General features: G+C 32.1%; 3 protein-coding genes and 2 non-coding genes across 5 annotated transcripts; 4 read left to right on the top strand and 1 right to left on the bottom strand.

Annotated features, from left to right (window-relative positions):
• Positions 1–440: 440 nt before the first annotated feature.
• Positions 441–1,802, bottom strand: LOC140044106 (uncharacterized). Its single transcript, XM_072088586.1, has one exon. It carries the CDS (start codon positions 1,800–1,802, stop codon positions 459–461), a length of 1,344 nt encoding a protein of 447 aa, XP_071944687.1. The 3' UTR covers positions 441–458.
• A 5,287-nt stretch (positions 1,803–7,089) lies between these two features.
• On the top strand, positions 7,090–7,161 carry Trnad-auc (transfer RNA aspartic acid (anticodon AUC)). The gene has a single exon. It is a non-coding gene; the product is annotated as a tRNA-Asp (tRNA).
• Positions 7,162–7,490: 329 nt separating this feature from the next.
• On the top strand, positions 7,491–7,562 carry Trnad-auc (transfer RNA aspartic acid (anticodon AUC)). The gene has a single exon. It is a non-coding gene; the product is annotated as a tRNA-Asp (tRNA).
• Positions 7,563–14,519: 6,957 nt separating this feature from the next.
• Positions 14,520–15,914, top strand: LOC140044105 (cell adhesion molecule 4-like). Its single transcript, XM_072088584.1, has one exon. The coding sequence runs from the start codon at positions 14,520–14,522 to the stop codon at positions 15,912–15,914; it is 1,395 nt and encodes a 464-aa protein (XP_071944685.1).
• Positions 15,915–18,010: 2,096 nt separating this feature from the next.
• Positions 18,011–19,690, top strand: LOC140044104 (cell adhesion molecule 4-like). Its single transcript, XM_072088583.1, has one exon. The coding sequence runs from the start codon at positions 18,011–18,013 to the stop codon at positions 19,391–19,393; it is 1,383 nt and encodes a 460-aa protein (XP_071944684.1). The 3' UTR covers positions 19,394–19,690.
• The last annotated feature ends 9 nt before the right edge of the window (positions 19,691–19,699 follow it).

The following is a 19,699-nucleotide window of genomic DNA, read 5'->3' as shown; positions in this document are numbered from 1 at the left end:
TTTGCTTTTTCACTATCAGTAATAGCTTTGGACGTTCCATAACTCAACGAAGAAGGTGCTGTTTGTTTGTAATTACTTTTAACCCAAGACCAAAAACCTTTTGGATTTTCATTTAACTTTTGTGATAGGGAAGAAACATAATTTAAATATTTCACCCTGCAGAGTTGTTTAAAGCTCCTACGAGCAATTTTAAAATCTTCACAATTGAAATTTGTTCGGCACTGCCTAGAGAGCTTAGGTTTACTTTCTTGACCTTTAAGGCCTTTCGAAGATCCTTATCGAACCATAGTGACAGTCTTTTTCTAGGAGTGATTGTAGGAACATTCATTAATATCATCAAAACATTCAAATAAATCCCATGGTATACGATTAAAAATATTGTTAAGATTATGGTTACTGATTATACAGTATTATGAATGGAAATATAAATTACATATCTCATACATTTCAGTCGTTATTCAATAAGGTAGAGTATTTCCTCTGCTATCTGGTGTGAAGATGTAATGATCACTTTGTATCTCCAAATACATGGCATCTATATCTCTATCAGTAGGAACTTGAGCTCCAAATGAACGTCTCCACAACACAGAGTTTCTTTTATTTGGCAATGGTAATGTCAGACGATCTTGAGGTTCAAAGTATACTTCCGGTTGAGCAATAACAACAGTTTCCTCTTTCTTAGAGCAAATACAGAAGTAATAAACAGGAACAATAATAGCAAATACAATAACAAGAACTAATACAGATACAACAGCTAGTAAAACTGATAAAGATATACTTTTCTTTTCTGGTTGTTTTTCATTCACAGATTCAATAGCGTTTGTCTTTGGTTTGTCATTTTCTTTATTACCGATCACTTCCATGATCACGTGAGATGTCACCTGACCAACAGTATTTTTTGCTATGCATTTAACAAGTAATCCATTTTCATCAAGAGTAACACGCAGAATGCGCATAACCTGCCCAATATCATCAATAACATAACGCTCAATGTTTAATGGTGGATCAAATTGCCACGTAAAATCTACTACTGGTGGGTTTGCATCAGATTGGCAAATAAAAATGGCTTCCCTTCCTGAAAACGATCTTCCTGCATGTTGCATTGTAATATTAGGTTTATACCAAACATTTAGTGGTCCAATGCTACAGCTTCTGACAATACTACGGTTAGCTGGAGTTGTGAGTGAGCATACGTAAACGGCATTGTTGTTATTTGGACTTGCTGTTAATGAATACGTAGCAAAGGTTCTCTCTGAATCAACATATGATTTATCGTTAATTGCTAACTTGCTACCAATGATAGACCAACTTAAATCTATTGGTGGGTTTATCGCTTCCCCTTCACATTTAAAGGTTATTTCTTCCTCTGTTATTACTGGTCGTGACATTCTGGTACATATTGGATATTCTGGACTTGGTAGTTGAAAAACCGTTACAACAGCGTAATCAGATTCCAATACTTGTTCACCATTTTGAAAAACAACGCAAGAGTATGACCCGCTATCTTCATAAACGACTCTAGATATGAACAGTGTATATACATAAACACCGGTGCGTATTATGTCCACACTTATTCTTTCTTTGGCTAATCCACTTGTATCTAATAGTTCCTCGCCTTCAGTTATTTTTGCACTATCTTTTTCCCAAGATAATTGTACTTGTGACAAGTCGCCAGTCAAAATACAGGCGAGTTCTACATCATAACCTTCTTGAATTTTATCTCCGATCGGATGATTGCTAAATTGTAAACAGCACGCTAAATTAATCAGACACAATAACAACACACTTATAAACATTTCCATAATCAAAAATATACAGTAGTTGGTCTCAGTTGATTATCCAATTTCTAGTTATTTCAATGTTGTGATAGTCCTTTCCAGAAAAGAACCTCCAAAGTTGAATGTTCAAGGCGGTTTTAGGTCTAAATACACGTTCAAGGTTCACTAAATATTAAATATTAATGACTGTCTTGTAAACAACGCCTTCTTCAATAATTGTTACGGCTACTAAAATAAAACTTACTGTTACTCAATTGTTTTTTGGATAGTAAAATAAATAATTATGTTATTTAAGCCTATTATGACAAATGTTGCACGGTATTAATAATATTATTTAATAATATTGTAACAATATCTTCAAAACGCTGCCTGTTGAAAACAGTACGTAAATTATTACTGTTTGTATAGGAATCTACTGTTATTGTTACAAGTTAAGTATATTGGATCTTCTTTGTATTATAGAATTAATACTGGTTACCGGCGCTCATACCATTCACACGTCATCCTGTATTCAATAAGGAAGAGTATTTCCTCTGCTATCTGGTGTGAAGATGTAATGCTCACTCTGTATCTCCAAATACATGGCATCTACATCTCTATCTGTAGGAACTTGAGCTCCAAATGAACGTCTCCACAACACAGAGTTTCTTTTATTTGGCAATGGTAATGTCAGACGATCTTGAGGTTCAAAGTATACTTCCGGTTGAGCAATAACAACATTTTCCTCTTTCTTTGAGCAAATACAGAAGTAATAAACAGGAACAATAATAGCAAATACAATAACAAGAACTAATACAGATACAACAGCTAGTAAAACTGATAAAGATATACTTTTCTTTTCGGTTTGTTTTTCATTCACAGATTCAATAGCGTTTGTCTTTGGTTTTTCATCTACTTTATTACCGATCACGTCCATGGTCACATGATATGTCCCCTGGCCAACAGTATTTTTTGCTATGCATTTAATAATCATCCCATTTTCATCAAGAGTAACGCGCAGAATACGCATAACCTGCCCAATATCATCAATAACATAACGCTCAATATTTAATATCGGATCAAATTTCCAAGTAAAATCTACTACTGGTGGGTTTGCATCTGATTGACATATAAAAATGGCTTCCCTTCCTGATAATGATATCCCTGCATGTTGTATTGTAACATTGGGTTTATACCAAACATTTAGTGGTCCAATGCTACATGTTCTAAAAATACTTGCATTCGATGGTGTTGTTAGTTGGCACGTATATATAACATTAGTATCAGTATGACTGGCTACAAATGAATGACTTATTGGTGAATTCTGTACATTTTTTATCAACGTTTTATCATTGCTTTCACTTGTAGCAGATTTCAGTAATTTTAAATTAACCGGTGGGTCAATGCTTTTTCCTCCATTGCAGTTTACATTTACAGGACTTCCTTCCAGTATATAACTTTTTATTTTATTACATATAGGATAAATATCGTCTGGTAATTGGTAAACTATCAGTCTTCCTTCCTTTGACTTTATTTCATCGCCATCTTGATACACAGCACATGCGTATTCGCCCTCGTCTGATTTTCTAACCTTGGGTATGAGTAATTTATACATTGCTGCCTCTCTAGGCCCCGATATATCCAAACTAATACCACGGTTTTTAAGTTTACTTGTTTCCAAAACAGACACACCTTCAGTAATTGCTTGTCCTTGTTTCATCCAGGATATATCTTGATGTAAAACACTTCCAGATATTAAACAAAATAGCTCAACATCTTTACCTTCAATGACAGTTTTACTTTTAGGATGCAACAGAAAATCAATAGCGTTGATATGTTCCTGTAATATGCAAACAGCAATTACAACTGTCATAAAACAATAACTACATGAAAGATCCATTCTAATTATACATAAATCTCAACTTTAAAAGATATCATAACTGCAGTATTGACTACTCACACTGATAACTCCAACATAACAGCTTTCAGATCTGTAGCAATGCATTATTATATGTGTGCCTTCTTCGGCTATTTTCAATTCCCTCCTAATCATGAATAAAGATAAATTACGGAACAACAAACACAGTATTCTGTTACTTGTAATATATTCTAAAATTGGCCATAAGACAAATTGTTTGCGTTATTGTTAATTGCCAGCATTAAACACATTATTAGAAATGATTTGTAATTGGGTTAAATGTTTTAGTAATTACTCTCATTCTCCAAATAAAAAGTTGTTACCGATTCAGGAGTATTTCCTCTGCTATCAGGTGTGAAGATGTAATGCTCACACTGTATCTCCAAATACAAGGCATCTACATCTTTATCTGTGCTCCAAATGAACGTCTCCACAACACAGAGTTTCTTTTATTTGGCAAAATGTCAGATGATCTTGATGTTCAAAATATACTTCCATTGGAGCAACAACAACGTTTCTTCTTTCTTTGAGCAAACACAAACGTAATAAACAGGAACAATAATAGCAAATACAATAACACGAACTAATACAGATACAACAGCTAGTAAAACTGATAAGATACTTTTTTCTCTGTTTTTTGACATTCAATGATTCAATAAAATTTGTCTCTGGTTTATTTCCGATCGCATCCATAATCACGTGGCATTTTACCTGACTAACAGTATATGTTTTTTGCTCCATTGTCACAAATACCCCTTTTACACCGCCGAGCTTAGAATGAACTCGTTTCGTGTCCGGATAAATTTCAATTTCACACCTGATTCATTAACCCGGGAATGACACGGGTTGCTTGTATTTACACTGCAAAATGCCAACCCATGTAAATGTTCTAGACTAATCGAAATATCGCCTTCTCACACATGAAGAGACACCCTACTGTAGTAACTCATTATACCTTCTAAAATTGTTTTGCAATACAAACAAATTAAGTCTACTCGTGAGAATAATATTTCTTAAAATAAAAATGAATAACAAATGACCATATTTATTATTCAACCAACCGGGAAAGTATACGCGGGACTGTTTACACACGGGTTCGTCCCGGATGCATTAATTTTCTCCTAATAGGTTATGGCAGACATCCACACATTAATATTCATGATGTGACGGACAAACTTGGAAATAGTTCCCACGCGGTAATCGAAATGTTGATCTCTCGCCGCGATGAAACTGCTAATGCAAAAAAAACACTCAAGAAATAAAAACGTAAAAAATGTTGCTTATGCTTGTGAAATATTTATTTTTTGACATCTAACAATGTACTACAATGTATTAAATGAATTTAATTAATCAATTAATAATCACAAACCTCTAGAATTACCGTAGAACTGTTTTACCTTCCTTTAACTGTGTTCCACATTCAATGTTTATTATTTATGTTATACGTTTTTTAAAGGACCTGGTACACATGGAGATTAATATTTAGTGGTGCGCAATCATGACAATTATTCATGTGTTTATAATTATCTTAGGTTTTTTTGTGGAATATAATTTGTAATCAAAAGCTCGATTACAGGCAATATCATTCTCCAATTTTCAGTATGTACTGTATTACATTTTTGGTCCTAGGTGATATGATGCTTAATTAAAATTAATGTGATCCAAGATCCTATGGCTAATGTTAAAAGATTCGTATGCAGATGTAGATTTTGGTTAAAACCATCGCTTATTTTTAAAGTTAAAAAACAATCTCACAAATTAAATAAAATATATAAGTATATAGTATAGGCCTAACATAGTGCAATTATATTATATACAGGTTTAATTATATAGCTGGCCTACATTTAAATATACAATGTAAATAAATACAATATAAAACGGGCCTAGGTCCTAAGAAGTCATTCTACTTTGTTGGTCCTAGGCCTAGCGGCCTAGACCTACCTACTGTTCATAGGGTAGTTAAAATAAACACCAAATAACTAAATAATAAAGGGATGTACTATTATTAAATTAAATGATGTTTAGATACCTGAAGTAGGGGAATATCACCATTGTGCACTACACACAAATATCTCAAAAACATCAATATTTTCAGAGAAGATGTAGACAGATCTTCTTTCGCTCGCGAAATGTGTCTGACGTCATGACCTCACGCATGCCTCATGAAAATTCATGAAATATGCACGCCCTCTATAGTTTCTGCCTTAACCTAATAGGGAAAAAAATAATGCGTCCCGGGTGGTACAGCAACCTAGGTAACTTTTTACGTCGTTTACACCGGCCTACATTTCAGCATTGTTGTGTCCGGGTACGACTCAGGCTACACAATTCCGGATCAACTTCGCAATTTGCAGGCGGTGTAATAGGGGTATAAGAGAAACCTGTAGAATACAAATAAGTTGTCCAATATCATATATCTATCTATCTATATTGTTTGATATCGAATCAAATTGCCACGTATAATGGTGGTTTTGCATCGGTTTGACAGCGTCAGGTTGTAGCGTAAGAACCGACACGATGATACATTATCGATGTGTGCCTCTAAAAACCACATTATAAATTTTAGCCTTCTATAGATAATCTAAAGTCTACGACTTATATATATATATTCTTTTCACGGATTCAAGGTCGGTGGAAGTTCTTTCTCTGTATTGAGACTCCAACGATCTTCCCAATTACCTTTTTTTAATTTTCTTAACTTAATTATGTATAACAGCATTTGTTTTGTATTCACTGCTTTTTTACTTTTTTTATTATTTGCTTATTAGCTTAAAGATTTCTACGTAGCACAGATCTTAAAATATACATCCTCAATGTACATGCATATTATGTCGGTAGTGTATGTGGAAAAATAAATCAAATTGAATTTAATTAAACCTTTTGTCTTTCTTCGATAAGTCATTTTAAAATCGGTCCACGTCTTATTCATTTTATTTTGACATTGCAAAATGTTTGTAAATAAAAGTAATTTTTGCTTTATTAATTTTTTGTATAAGTATGGTTTATATTATATTTCTAATACTAATTTTAATGATATTTTTAGTATTGTGCTTCATATATTATATTTTATATTGCAACTGTTATCTTGATAAAGGCAATTTGATGAATATATATATATATATATATTGTATCTCAATTGAGATCCAGCCACTGATACCCACAGCATTGTCATTTTTTCAGTAATTGGCCTTTGGATTTATATATATATAATATAAATCAATGTGTTGCGTAGCACTGTGTAAATTATATATAAATCATACTGTAAATTATAGAAACAGTACTCATATTCGGAACATGATCTCATAATCGCGTCGATTATGAGATCATGTTCCGAATATGAGCACTGTTTCATTGGTTCAATAATTTGACAGTATGATTTATATATATCAATCGAGTTCGAACAATACCATGAAAGCCCCAGTGGTCTAATGGTTAGGACATCTGCATATCAAGCAGGCGGTCCGAGTTCGAGTCTCGGTTGGGGCGACTTTTTCTCATTCTCACAGATTTCCTCATCTTTATCGTTTCAAATTAATTAATTAAATTTCAGTATATCACCGGGCGGTTTAGAATTAATGTTCTTTGCCTCTTGTGTTTATATATATATATATAATGTTCTTTGCCTCTTGTGTTTATATATATAAAAGTATCTCTTCGGAGATCCCGCCTTGTGAATAAAAATACTGAAAGATGAGGGCGTATCAATTTGATCTCTGTTGCGCGTGCGTACAACTGAGGACTAGTGCTGTTCCGCCGTTCCACGCCGAGAATGTTAAAGAGTCGTTATCCAATCGAGTTCGAACAATACCATGAAAGCCCCAGTGGTCTAATGGTTAGGACATCTGCATATCAAGCAGGCGGTCCGAGTTCGAGTCTCGGTTGGGGCGACTTTTTCTCATTCTCACAGATTTCCTCATCTTTATCGTTTCAAATTAATTAATTAAATTTCAGTATATCACCGGGCGGTTTAGAATTAATATTCTTTGCCTCTTGTATATATATATATATATATACCTATCGAAATTGTACTGCACTTTACTTTCTACTGTACTACAGTAGGCATATCTAACTTGCACAACATTTGGAAATTTTATTTTTATTTACTTATTTTAAAAAACACAACTACGTTATTATATTATATACCTGTAACATATTTTTGTTTTCAAATTGCTGTTATTATTCAGATGAATGCGTTATACTAATTATTGAGCTGCACTATCACTTTATACAGATTTAATCGTGTTCTAATTCGTCAATAGTGATTACGGTGCCTTTTTCAATAAACAAGGAACTATTAGCTTTGAACAGTCACGGCAATAATCATCATGTATTACGCTGTTTGCTTTATTTTCATTCTTATCCAGCAAAATGCATGTGGACAGCAATTTTTACATAATATGAATGACGTTAGCGTATTGGAGGGAGAAAAGATAACATTAAAATGTTTCATTCAAGGTTTATTAACGGATCGTAGTAGTATTTCGTGGTGGAAAGAAGATCACCAATTTAGTAACAAAAACAGCAAAATTATTGAAGATTCAAGGAAAATTGTAACTTTAACAGAAATTCCAGAAACTAACAAAATAGCATATGTGTTAGTAATTTCACAATCAGTACTAGAGGATAAAGGAGATTATTATTGTAAGATTGCAAATATTAATCAAATACGTTCTGAAATTGTTCAAGTTACTATATTACAGAAGCCTTCTGATAAATACCCACAATGCTTTAAATCAAAGGAAAGTTATATAGCCGGTTCTGATGTAAAATTGTCTTGTATTTCAGAGGTAATCAATCCTCCAGTAGATTTAATTTGGACACGTACAAAAACATCAATATCAGATCAGGATGTAAGTACAGATATACGTGATGACATTGTTTATAAACATCTTCAGTTTACTGCTAAAGAGACTGACAATGACGAAACATTTTTCTGCTTACAAAAATCAAAAGTTGTTCCGGCTACTTCTAATTGTACAATTAACGATCTAAATATACAATATATCCCTGAAGTAAAAATACGACATACTAACGTAATTTTTGCTGGGTCAGATTCTATATTGTTTTGCCAGACAGCAGCAAACCCTCCTGTAAGGACATTTAGCTGGACATTTAAACCTGTTTTAGAATCATATGAATATGTGACTGAAGGCCAAGTATTGAGACTCTTTAAACCAACTATTAGTAGAAATGGAACACAGATTACGTGTAAAGTCGAAAACTCTATTGGGTCATCTGTCGCCACAACAACAGTATATATTTTTAAAGAAATTTACGTAAAATCAAAAGATTATAACAATAAAATTGATTCAAATGAAGAATATAATAGCAGGTCGGAGGTAGATATCAATACCGAGAAAAATGCTGGTAATGAAGTATCATTGTATGTTGTGATCATTATTATCATATTAGTCGTCATTATTGTTGTAGTTGTTGTCATCATTCCTGTTTATTATCAATGCTTCTGTAAGACAAGGACTGCTACTGATTCATCTGGTAGAGAGATATATCAACCTACTGTGTACTATGATACCAGAGATCGAGTTTCAAATAGTGGTCTTTATGATCGATCTTTACCTCGTTTACCAAGTACTGGACATTATGGTCACTGGAGACATTCATTTGCTTCTCAAGTTCCTGAAGATCTTGACGTACAAGGATATACGTACATTGAAGATATGAACCATCAGAATACACTATGATACTTTGTTTGAGGTATTTCAAAATTATGATAATAATCTTCTTCATATCTTTATAGTATCATCATAATAATTACACATTTGCAAAATTGAAATTTTATAGGGCCTAACACACTCGATTTTCTTAAATTCATTATTTCCTAGCTAATATCGAAAACAATTTCAGAATATTTAGTTATAACTACAAATTATTATTCATACATTTTATTCTATAAACTTTAAAATACAATTATAACATGCACTAGTTTTAGAGACTTTTTTTAATCACTTAATTTTTTTATTTAATTTAAAAAATGATTTCCTGCTTTAATTGATAGTCAAATGTGTTTTAGTAACTGTATGTGAGAAGTTTTAGAATCATATGAATATGTGACTGAAGGTCAAGTATTGAGACTTTTTAAACCAACTATTAGTAGAAATGGAACACAGATTACGTGTAAAGTCGAAACTCTATTTGGTCATCTGTCGCCACAACAACAGTATAATTATATTTCCAAAGACAATTATCTAAAATCAAAAGATTCTAACAATAAAATAGATTCAAATGGAGAATATAATGGCAGGTCGGAGGTCGATATCAAAACCGAGAATAAAGCTGAAAAAATGATAAAGTATCATTGTATGTTGTGATCATTATTATCATATTAGTCGTCATTATTGTTGTAGTTGTTGTCATCATTCCTGTTTATTATTATTACTATAATAAGATAATACAATATACAATATATATTGTCCCATTGAAAAACAGTAATGTTAACAATGTGTTTATTTGAATAGGCCATTTAATTTGTCTATTTTGTCTATGCTTCTAAAAACAAATTTTTCTTTGTCAGAAGTTAGTGAAGAAAAAATATGTTATGAAATCAGCAGACTTATCTTAAACAAAGGACTTGTACTTGATAATATTCCAGCCAACTTTTTAAAAGGCCATTAATGTTGTTAATTTATAATTATGAATATTATTCAAATAATTTGAAATTAGCCAATGTGTTGCCTCTTAACATAAAAGATCCAAAAGATACTGTAATGAAATTACCGAAAACCCATACGTATTTTAAATTTTAGAAAAGGTAGTCTTTAAATACTTATTTAGAATATGTTGTCTCTACCAACTTAATCCTCATTCACCTAAAAGATTTAATTAGAAAACGTAATTCTGTAGGTATGATCATGCTTGACTTACAATAGGCTATTAATACAATTGACCATTCTATTCTTTTTATTTATTTTTATTATTATTATTAATAGATGACAAAGTGTGTCATATTGACCAAACGTTTCAGAACAGACTGAAAATAATGTAACATTGATATAAATAGAACTGTTTTCAGCTTTATTCATCACCATGTTTTTGATTTTTTAGTACCGAATTGAATAAATGAACAATACATGTTTGAGTTTAACATATGTATACAGGTAACACAATTTTATTTTCTCGTTGCTATAACCGCCACAGTACAAATTATTAATAATATTACCCTATTTTGTGGTCTCTCATTATACAGAATGGTGATTATTTTATCAGATCTAAAATACATTCTGGTTAAATGATAGTGGTGTTTATAAAAGTAACCAAAAAATAAATAACTGTTGATATTAGTTTCAAAATTAACCATGTATTATGCTGCTTTATTTATCTTTGTTATCTTCCTGGAAAATACAAGTGGACAACAATTCTTGCCTGATATGAATGATGTCAGCGTATTAGAAAAAAGTGCAGTTACAGTAAAATGTTTTATTCAAGGCAAATTACCAGAATCAAGCGCTATTTCGTGGTGGAAAGGAGATCGTCAGTTGAGTAACAAAAACAACATACTAATTGAAGGTTCAAGAATAACTGCAACCTTAACAGAAATTCCAGACACCAACAAAATAGCTTATTTATTAGTAATCTCACCATCAGTACGAGAAGATGAAGGCAAATATTATTGTAAGATTATTTTAGATAACAATGAAATTCGTTCTGAAATTGTTCGAGTTACCATATTACGGAAGCCTTCTGATGAATACCCACAATGCATCAAATCAAAGGAAAGTTATATAGCCGGTTCTGCTGTAAAACTGTCTTGTATTTCAGAAGTAATTAATCCTCCAGTAGATTTGAGTTGGAGACGTACAAAAACACCAATATCAGATCAGGATGTAAATACAGATATACGTGATGACGTTGTTTATAAACATCTTCAGTTTACTGCTAAAAAGACTGACAATGACGAAACATTTGTCTGCTTACAAATATCAGAAGTTGTTCCCGCTACTTCTAATTGTACAATTGCTAATCTCAATATACAATATATTCCTGAAGTAAAAATACGACACACTAGCGTCATTTTTGCTGGGTCAGATTCTATATTATTTTGCCAGACAGCAGCAAACCCTCCTGTACGGAAGTTTAGTTGGACATTTCAACCTGTTTTGAAATCATACGAATATGCGACCGAAGGCCAAGTATTGAGACTTCTTAAACCAACTATTAGTAGAAATGGAACACAGATCACGTGTAAAGCAGAAAACACTATTGGGTCATCTATCGCCACAACAACAGTGTATATTTTAAAAGAAATTTACGTAAAATCAAAAGATTATAACAATAAATTAGATTCAAATGTGGAAAATAACGGCAGGGTGGAGGTCGATATAAATACTGAAAATAATGCTGATAATGAAGATAAAGTATCATTGTATGTTGTGATCATTATTATCATATTAGTCGTCATTATTGTTGTAGTTGTTGTCATCATTCCTGTTTATTATCAATGCTTCTGTAAAACAAGGATTGCTACTGATTCATCTGGTAGAGAGATATATCAACCTACTGTGTACTATGATACCAGAGATCGAGTTTCAAATAGTGGTCTTTATGATCGATCTTTACCTCGTTTACCCAGTACTGGACATTATGGTCACTGGAGACATTCATTTGCTTCTCAAGTTCCTGAAGATCTTGATGTACAAGGATATACGTACATTGACAACAAAAACAATCAGAATCAGAACACATTATGATTTTTTTCAAGGTATTTGTAAAATTATGTTATTACTTTTCTTTATAATAATACTTATCTTGTTAGTAACTTAGGTATATATTCTACACCTACATCAAACCGTACACAGGTAAAAACGTTTAACATATAGAATTACAAGATACAAACCAATCACTTATTTTAAGAAGCAAAGATTATTTATACCCGTAACATAATTTTATATTCTCGTTGTTGTAACTGCAACCATTCAGATGAATACTATTTATAATTTTATTTTTAAGCCTTTTCATCCGTTGTTGACTATTTCATTTCGAGATTATATTAAGGATATACAGTGGTCAATTGATTTGGTATATTATTAATAGTAATGAGCCAATACTCTTAGACGTTAACTATGAATTTTGTTATTGTATTTATGTATATTGTTATCATACTGGGAAATACAAATGGACAGCAATTCTTGTCTGGTATAAATGATATTAGCGTATTAGAAGGTGAATCAGTTACAGTCAAATGCTTCATTCAAGGTACATTACCAGAGTCAAGTGCTATATCTTGGTGGAAAGGAGATCGTCAATTGAGTAACAAGAACAACATACTTATTGAGGATTCTAGAATAACTGCAACTTTAACAGATTTTCCAGGAACTAACAAAATAGCATATTTGTTGGTAATCTCACCATCAGTACGAGAAGATGAAGGCAAATATTATTGTAGGATTATTTCAGATAACAATGAAATTCGTTCTGAAATTATTCAAGTTACCATATTACGGAAGCCTTCTGATGAATACCCACAATGCATTAAATCAAAGGAAAGTTATATAGCCGGTTCTGATGTAAAACTTTCTTGTATTTCAGAATTAATTAATCCTCCAGTAGATTTGAGTTGGACACGTACAAAAACATCAATATCAGATCAGGATGTAAGTACAGATATACTTGATGACATTGTTTATAAACATCTTCAGTTTACTGCTAAAAATACTGACAATGACGAAACATTCGTCTGCTTACAAATATCAGAAGTTGTTCCCGCTACTTCTAATTGTACAATTGCTAATCTCAATATACAATATATTCCTGAAGTAAAAATACGACACACTAGCGTCATTTTTGCTGGGTCAGATTCTATAATATTTTGCCAGACAGCAGCAAACCCTCCTGTACGGAAGTTTAGTTGGACATTTCAACCTGTTTTGAAATCATACGAATATGCAACCGAAGGCCAAGTATTGAGACTTCTTAAACCAACTATTAGTAGAAATGGAACACAGATCACGTGTAAAGCAGAAAACACTATTGGGTCAACTATCGCCACAACAACAGTATATATTTTAAAAGAAATTTACGTACAATCAAAAGATTCTAACAATAAAATAGATTCAAATGTGGAAAATAACGGCAGGTCAGAGGTCGATATAAATACTGAAAATAATGCTGATAATGAAGATAAAGTATCATTGTATGTTGTGATCATTATTATTATATTAGTCGTTATTATTGTTGTAGTTGTTGTCATCATTCCTGTTTATTATCAATGCTTCTGTAATACAAGGACTGCTACTGATTCATCTGGTATAGAGATATATCAACCTACTGTGTACTATGATACCAGAGATCGAGTTTCAAATAGTGGTCTTTATGATCGATCTTTACCTCGTTTACCCAGTACTGGACATTATGGTCACTGGAGACATTCATTTGCTTCTCAAGTTCCTGAAGATCTTGATGTACAAGGATATACGTACATTGACAACAAAAACAATCAGAATCAGAACACATTATGATTTTTTTCAAGGTATTTGTAAAATTATTTTATTATTTTTCTTTATAATAATACTTATCTTGTTAGTAACTTACGTATATATTCTACACCTACATCAAACCGTACACAGGTAAAAACGTTTAACATATAGAATTACAAGATACAAACCAATCACTTATTTTAAGAAGCAAAGATTATTTATACCCGTAACATAATTTTATATTCTCGTTGCTGTAACTGCAACCATTCAGATGAATACTATTTATAATTTTATTTTTAAGCCTTTTCATCCGTTGTTGACTATTTCATTTCGAGATTATATTGAGGATATACAGTGGTCAATTGATTTGGTATATTATTAATAGTAATGAGTCAATACTCTTAGACGTTAACTATGTATTTTGTTATTGTATTTATGTATATTGTTATCATACTGGGAAATACAGATGGACAGCAATTCTTGTCTGGTATAAATGATATTAGCGTATTAGAAGGTGAATCAGTTACAGTCAAATGCTTCATTCAAGGTACATTACCAGAGTCAAGTGCTATATCTTGGTGGAAAGGAGATCGTCAATTGAGTAACAAGAACAACATACTTATTGAGGATTCCAGAATAACTGCAACTTTAACAGACTTTCCAGGAACTAACAAAATAACATATTTATTAGTAATCTCACCATCAGTACGAGAAGATGAAGGCAAATATTATTGTAGGATTATTTCAGATAACAATGAAATTCGTTCTGAAATTATTCAAGTTACCATATTACGGAAGCCTTCTGATGAATACCCACAATGCATTAAATCAAAGGAAAGTTATATAGCCGGTTCTGATGTAAAACTTTCTTGTATTTCAGAATTAATTAATCCTCCAGTAGATTTGAGTTGGACACGTACAAAAACATCAATATCAGATCAGGATGTAAGTACAGATATACTTGATGACATTGTTTATAAACATCTTCAGTTTACTGCTAAAAATACTGACAATGACGAAACATTCGTCTGCTTACAAATATCAGAAGTTGTTCCCGCTACTTCTAATTGTACAATTGCTAATCTCAATATACAATATATTCCTGAAGTAAAAATACGACACACTAGCGTCATTTTTGCTGGGTCCGATTCTATATTATTTTGCCAGACAGCAGCAAACCCTCCTGTACGGAAGTTTAGTTGGACATTTCAACCTGTTTTGAAATCATACGAATATGCGACCGAAGGCCAAGTATTGAGACTTCTTAAACCAACTATTAGTAGAAATGGAACACAGATCACGTGTAAAGCAGAAAACACTATTGGGTCAACTATCGCCACAACAACAGTATATATTTTAAAAGAAATTTACGTAAAATCAAAAGATTCTAACAATAAAATAGATTCAAATGTGGAAAATAACGGCAGGGTGGAGGTCGATATAAATACTGAAAATAATGCTGATAATGAAGATAAAGTATCATTGTATGTTGTGATCATTATTATTATATTAGTCGTTATTATTGTTGTAGTTGTTGTCATCATTCCTGTTTATTATCAGTGCTTCTGTAAGACAAGGACTGCTACTGATTCATCTGGAAGAGAGTTATATCAACCTACTGTGTACTATGATACCAGAGATCGAGTTTCAAATAGTGGTCTTTATGATCGATCTTTACCTCGTTTACCCAGTACTGGACATTATGGTCACTGGAGACATTCATTTGCTTCTCAGGTTCCAGAAGATCTTGATGTACAAGGATATACGTACATTGACAACAAAAACAATCAGAATCAGAACACATTATGATTTTTTTCAAGGTATTTGTAAAATTATGTTATTACTTTTCTTTATAATAATACTTATCTTGTTAGTAACTTACGTATATATTCTACACCTACATCAAACCGTACACAGGTAAAAACGTTTAACATATAGAATTACAAGATACAAACCAATCACTTATTTTAAGAAGCAAAGATTATTTATACCCGTAACATAATTTTATATTCTCGTTGCTGTAACTGCAACCATTCAGATGAATACTATTTATAATTTTATTTTTAAGCCTTTTCATCCGTTGTTGACTATTTCATTTCAAGATTATATTGAGGATATACAGTGGTCAATTGATTTGGTATATTATTAATAGTAATGAGTCAATACTCTTAGACGTTAACTATGTATTTTGTTATTGTATTTATGTATACTGTTATCATACTGGGAAATACAAATGGACAGCAATTCTTGTCTGGTATAAATGATATTAGCGTATTAGAAGGTGAATCAGTTACAGTCAAATGCTTCATTCAAGGTAAATTACCAGAGTCAAGTGCTATATCTTGGTGGAAAGGAGATAGTCAATTGAGTAACAAGAACAACATACTTATTGAGGATTCTAGAATAACTGCAACTTTAACAGATTTTCCAGGAACTAACAAAATAGCATATTTGTTGGTAATTCCACAATCATTACGAGAAGATGAAGGAAACTATTATTGTAGGATTATTTCAGATAATGATGAAATTCGTTCTGAAATTGTTCGAGTTACCATATTACAGAAGCCTTCTGATGAATACCCACAATGCACAAAGTCAAAGGAAAGTTATATTGTCGGTTCTGATGTAAAAATGTCTTGTATTTCAAAGGTAATTAATCCTCCAGTAGATTTAAGTTGGACACGAACAAAAACAGCAATATCAAATGAGGATGTAAATACAGATATACGTGATGACATTGTTTATAAACATCTTCAGTTTACTGCTGAAAAAACTGACAATGACGAAACTTTTGTCTGCTTACAAAACTCAGAAGTTGTTCCCGCTACTTCTAATTGTACAATTACCGATCTCAATATACAATATATTCCTGAAGTAAAAATACGACACACTAACGTAATTTTTGTTGGGTCAGATTCTATATTATTTTGCCAGACAGCAGCAAACCCTCCTGTAATGACGTTTGGTTGGACATTTCAACCTGTTTTAGAATCATATGAATATGCGACTGAAGGCCAAGTATTGAGACTTCTTAAACCAACTATTAGTAGAAATGGAACACAGATTACGTGTAAAGCAGAAAACTCTATTGGGTCATCTGTCGCCACAACAACAGTATATATTTTCAATGAAAATTATGTAAAATCAAAAGATTTTAACAATAAAATAGATTCAAATACAGAATATAATAACTGGTCAGAGGAAGATATCAATTCCGAGAACACTGCTGGTAAGGAAGATAAAGTATCATTGTATGTTGTGATCATTATTATTATATTAGTCGTAATAATTGTTGTAGTTGTTGTCATCATTCCTGTTTATTATCAATGCTTCTGTAAGACAAGGACTGCTACTGATTCATCTGGTAGAGAGTTATATCAACCTACTGTGTACTATGATACCAGAGATCGAGTTTCTAATAGTGGTATTTATGATCGATCTTTACCTCGTTTACCAAGTACTGGGCATTATGGTCACTGGAGACATTCATTTGCTTCTCAAGTTCCTGAAGATCTTGATGTACAAGGTTATACATACATTGAAAACAGGAACAATCAGAATACACTATGATACTTTTTAAAGGAGGTAAACTATGTTATTTGTCTCATTTAAGACAATGTTTATCTTATCAAAAGCTAAAGTATAAAATACATCATCATCATTACATCATACACATAAACTATTTTATAACATTAGCCTATTATTATTTTAGGAAACAAATATATGTTATACCAGTAACATATTTTTTTTTTATCGTTGCTGTTCATTTAACCAATCAGATGGATACTGTACTGTACATTTTTACTTGTATTTTGTAGACTCGTCAAACAAAATTGGTACAACTGTGATTAAGCTGTTATTTATTAGTAACAAAAACATACTGGACATTGGTTTTAATATTAAAAATGTATAAGGCTCTTTTATTTATGCTTTTTGTTATCATGGAAAATGCAATTGGTCAACAATTCTTGCCTGATATGAATGACGTTAGCGTACTAGAAGGAGATTCAGTTACAGTCAAATGTTTTATTCAAGGCAAATTACCAGATTCAAGCGACATTGCATGGTGGAAAGGAGAACGTCAATTGAGTAATAAGAACAACATACTTATTAAAGATTCAAGATTAATTGCAACTTTGACAGACTTTCCAGGAACTAACAAACTAACATATTTGTTAGGAATTTCACAATCTGTACGAGAAGATGAAGGAGGATATTATTGTAAGATTTCTAATATTGATGAAATACATTCTGAAATTGTTCGTGTGACTATATTACAGAAGCCATCCGATGAATACCCACAATGCTTTCAATCAAAAGAAAGTTATATATCCGGTTCTGATGTACAACTCTCTTGTATATCAGAGATAATTAATCCTCCAGTGGAATTAAGGTGGAAACGTACCATACTGCCAATATCAGATCAGGATGTAAGTACAGATATACGCGATAACATTGTTTATAAACATCTTCAATTTACTGCTAAAAAATCTGACAATGACGACACATTTGTTTGCTTGCAAAATTCAGAAGTTGTTCCCGCTACTTCTAATTGTACAATTACCAATCTCAATATACAATATATTCCCGAAGTCAAAATACGACACACTAGCGTCATTTTTTCTGGGTCAGATTCTATTTTATTTTGCCAGGCAATAGCAAACCCTCCTGTAAGGACATTTACCTGGACATTTAAACCAATGTTGGAATCATACGGATATGCGACTGAAGGCCAAGTATTGAGACTTCTAAAACCAACTATTAGTAGAAATGGAACACAGATTACGTGTAAAGCAGAAAACTCTATTGGATCACATGTCGCCACAACAACAATATATATTTTCAATGAAAAGTATGTAACATCAAAGGATTATAACAATAAAATAGATTCAAATGGAGAATATAGTAGCAGGTCGGAGTTCGATATAAATACAGAGAATAACGCTGAAGTAGAAGATGAAGTATCATTGTATGTTGTGATCATTATTATCATATTAGTCGTCATTATTGTTGTCGTTGTTGTCATTATTCCTGTTTATTATCAATGCTTTTGTAAAACAAGGACTGCTACTGATTCATCTGGTATAGAGATATATCAACCTACTGTGTACTATGATACCAGAGATCGAGTTTCAAATAGTGGTCTTTATGATCGATCTTTACCTCGTTTACCAAGTACTGGACATTATGGTCACTGGAGACATTCATTTGCTTCTCAAGTTCCTGAAGATCTTGATGTACAAGGATATACTTACATTGAAGATAGAAATATTCAAAATACACTTTAAGATTAAATGAACCTCCCAGAAAGGGTGCAAAAGATAAAACTAAAGCCTGTTTTCGTTAGGGTTTCCTATCGAATATTTGGGTGCAAAAGACAAGAAAATACAAATCATGTAGGTGCTACACAGCTGACAGCCGTTGTAAACAGAGAATTTCAACAACTTCATTTAAGAACTAATTTATCAACATGAAAAACGTAGTGTGCTAATACCTGTAACACAACTTAAAATTGATTATGCTTTATTTATTTATAATGCGAGATTGTCTTGTTTGGTAAATGTTAAATTAACAATGACGTTAGGACCGGTTAA

This window comes from Antedon mediterranea, chromosome 3, assembly GCF_964355755.1.
Source record: "Antedon mediterranea chromosome 3, ecAntMedi1.1, whole genome shotgun sequence".
NCBI classification, from domain to species: domain Eukaryota; kingdom Metazoa; phylum Echinodermata; class Crinoidea; order Comatulida; family Antedonidae; genus Antedon; species Antedon mediterranea.
This window is presented reverse-complemented; position numbering and strand designations above follow the sequence as displayed.

What these genes read in the sequence shown, in the direction of transcription:
- LOC140044105 (XM_072088584.1), top strand. Translation starts at nt 14,520, where the DNA reads ATGTATTTTGTTATTGTATTTATGTATATTGTTATCATACTGGGAAAT.
- LOC140044104 (XM_072088583.1), top strand. Translation starts at nt 18,011, where the DNA reads ATGTATAAGGCTCTTTTATTTATGCTTTTTGTTATCATGGAAAATGCA.
- LOC140044106 (XM_072088586.1), bottom strand. Translation starts at nt 1,802, where the DNA reads ATGGAAATGTTTATAAGTGTGTTGTTATTGTGTCTGATTAATTTAGCG.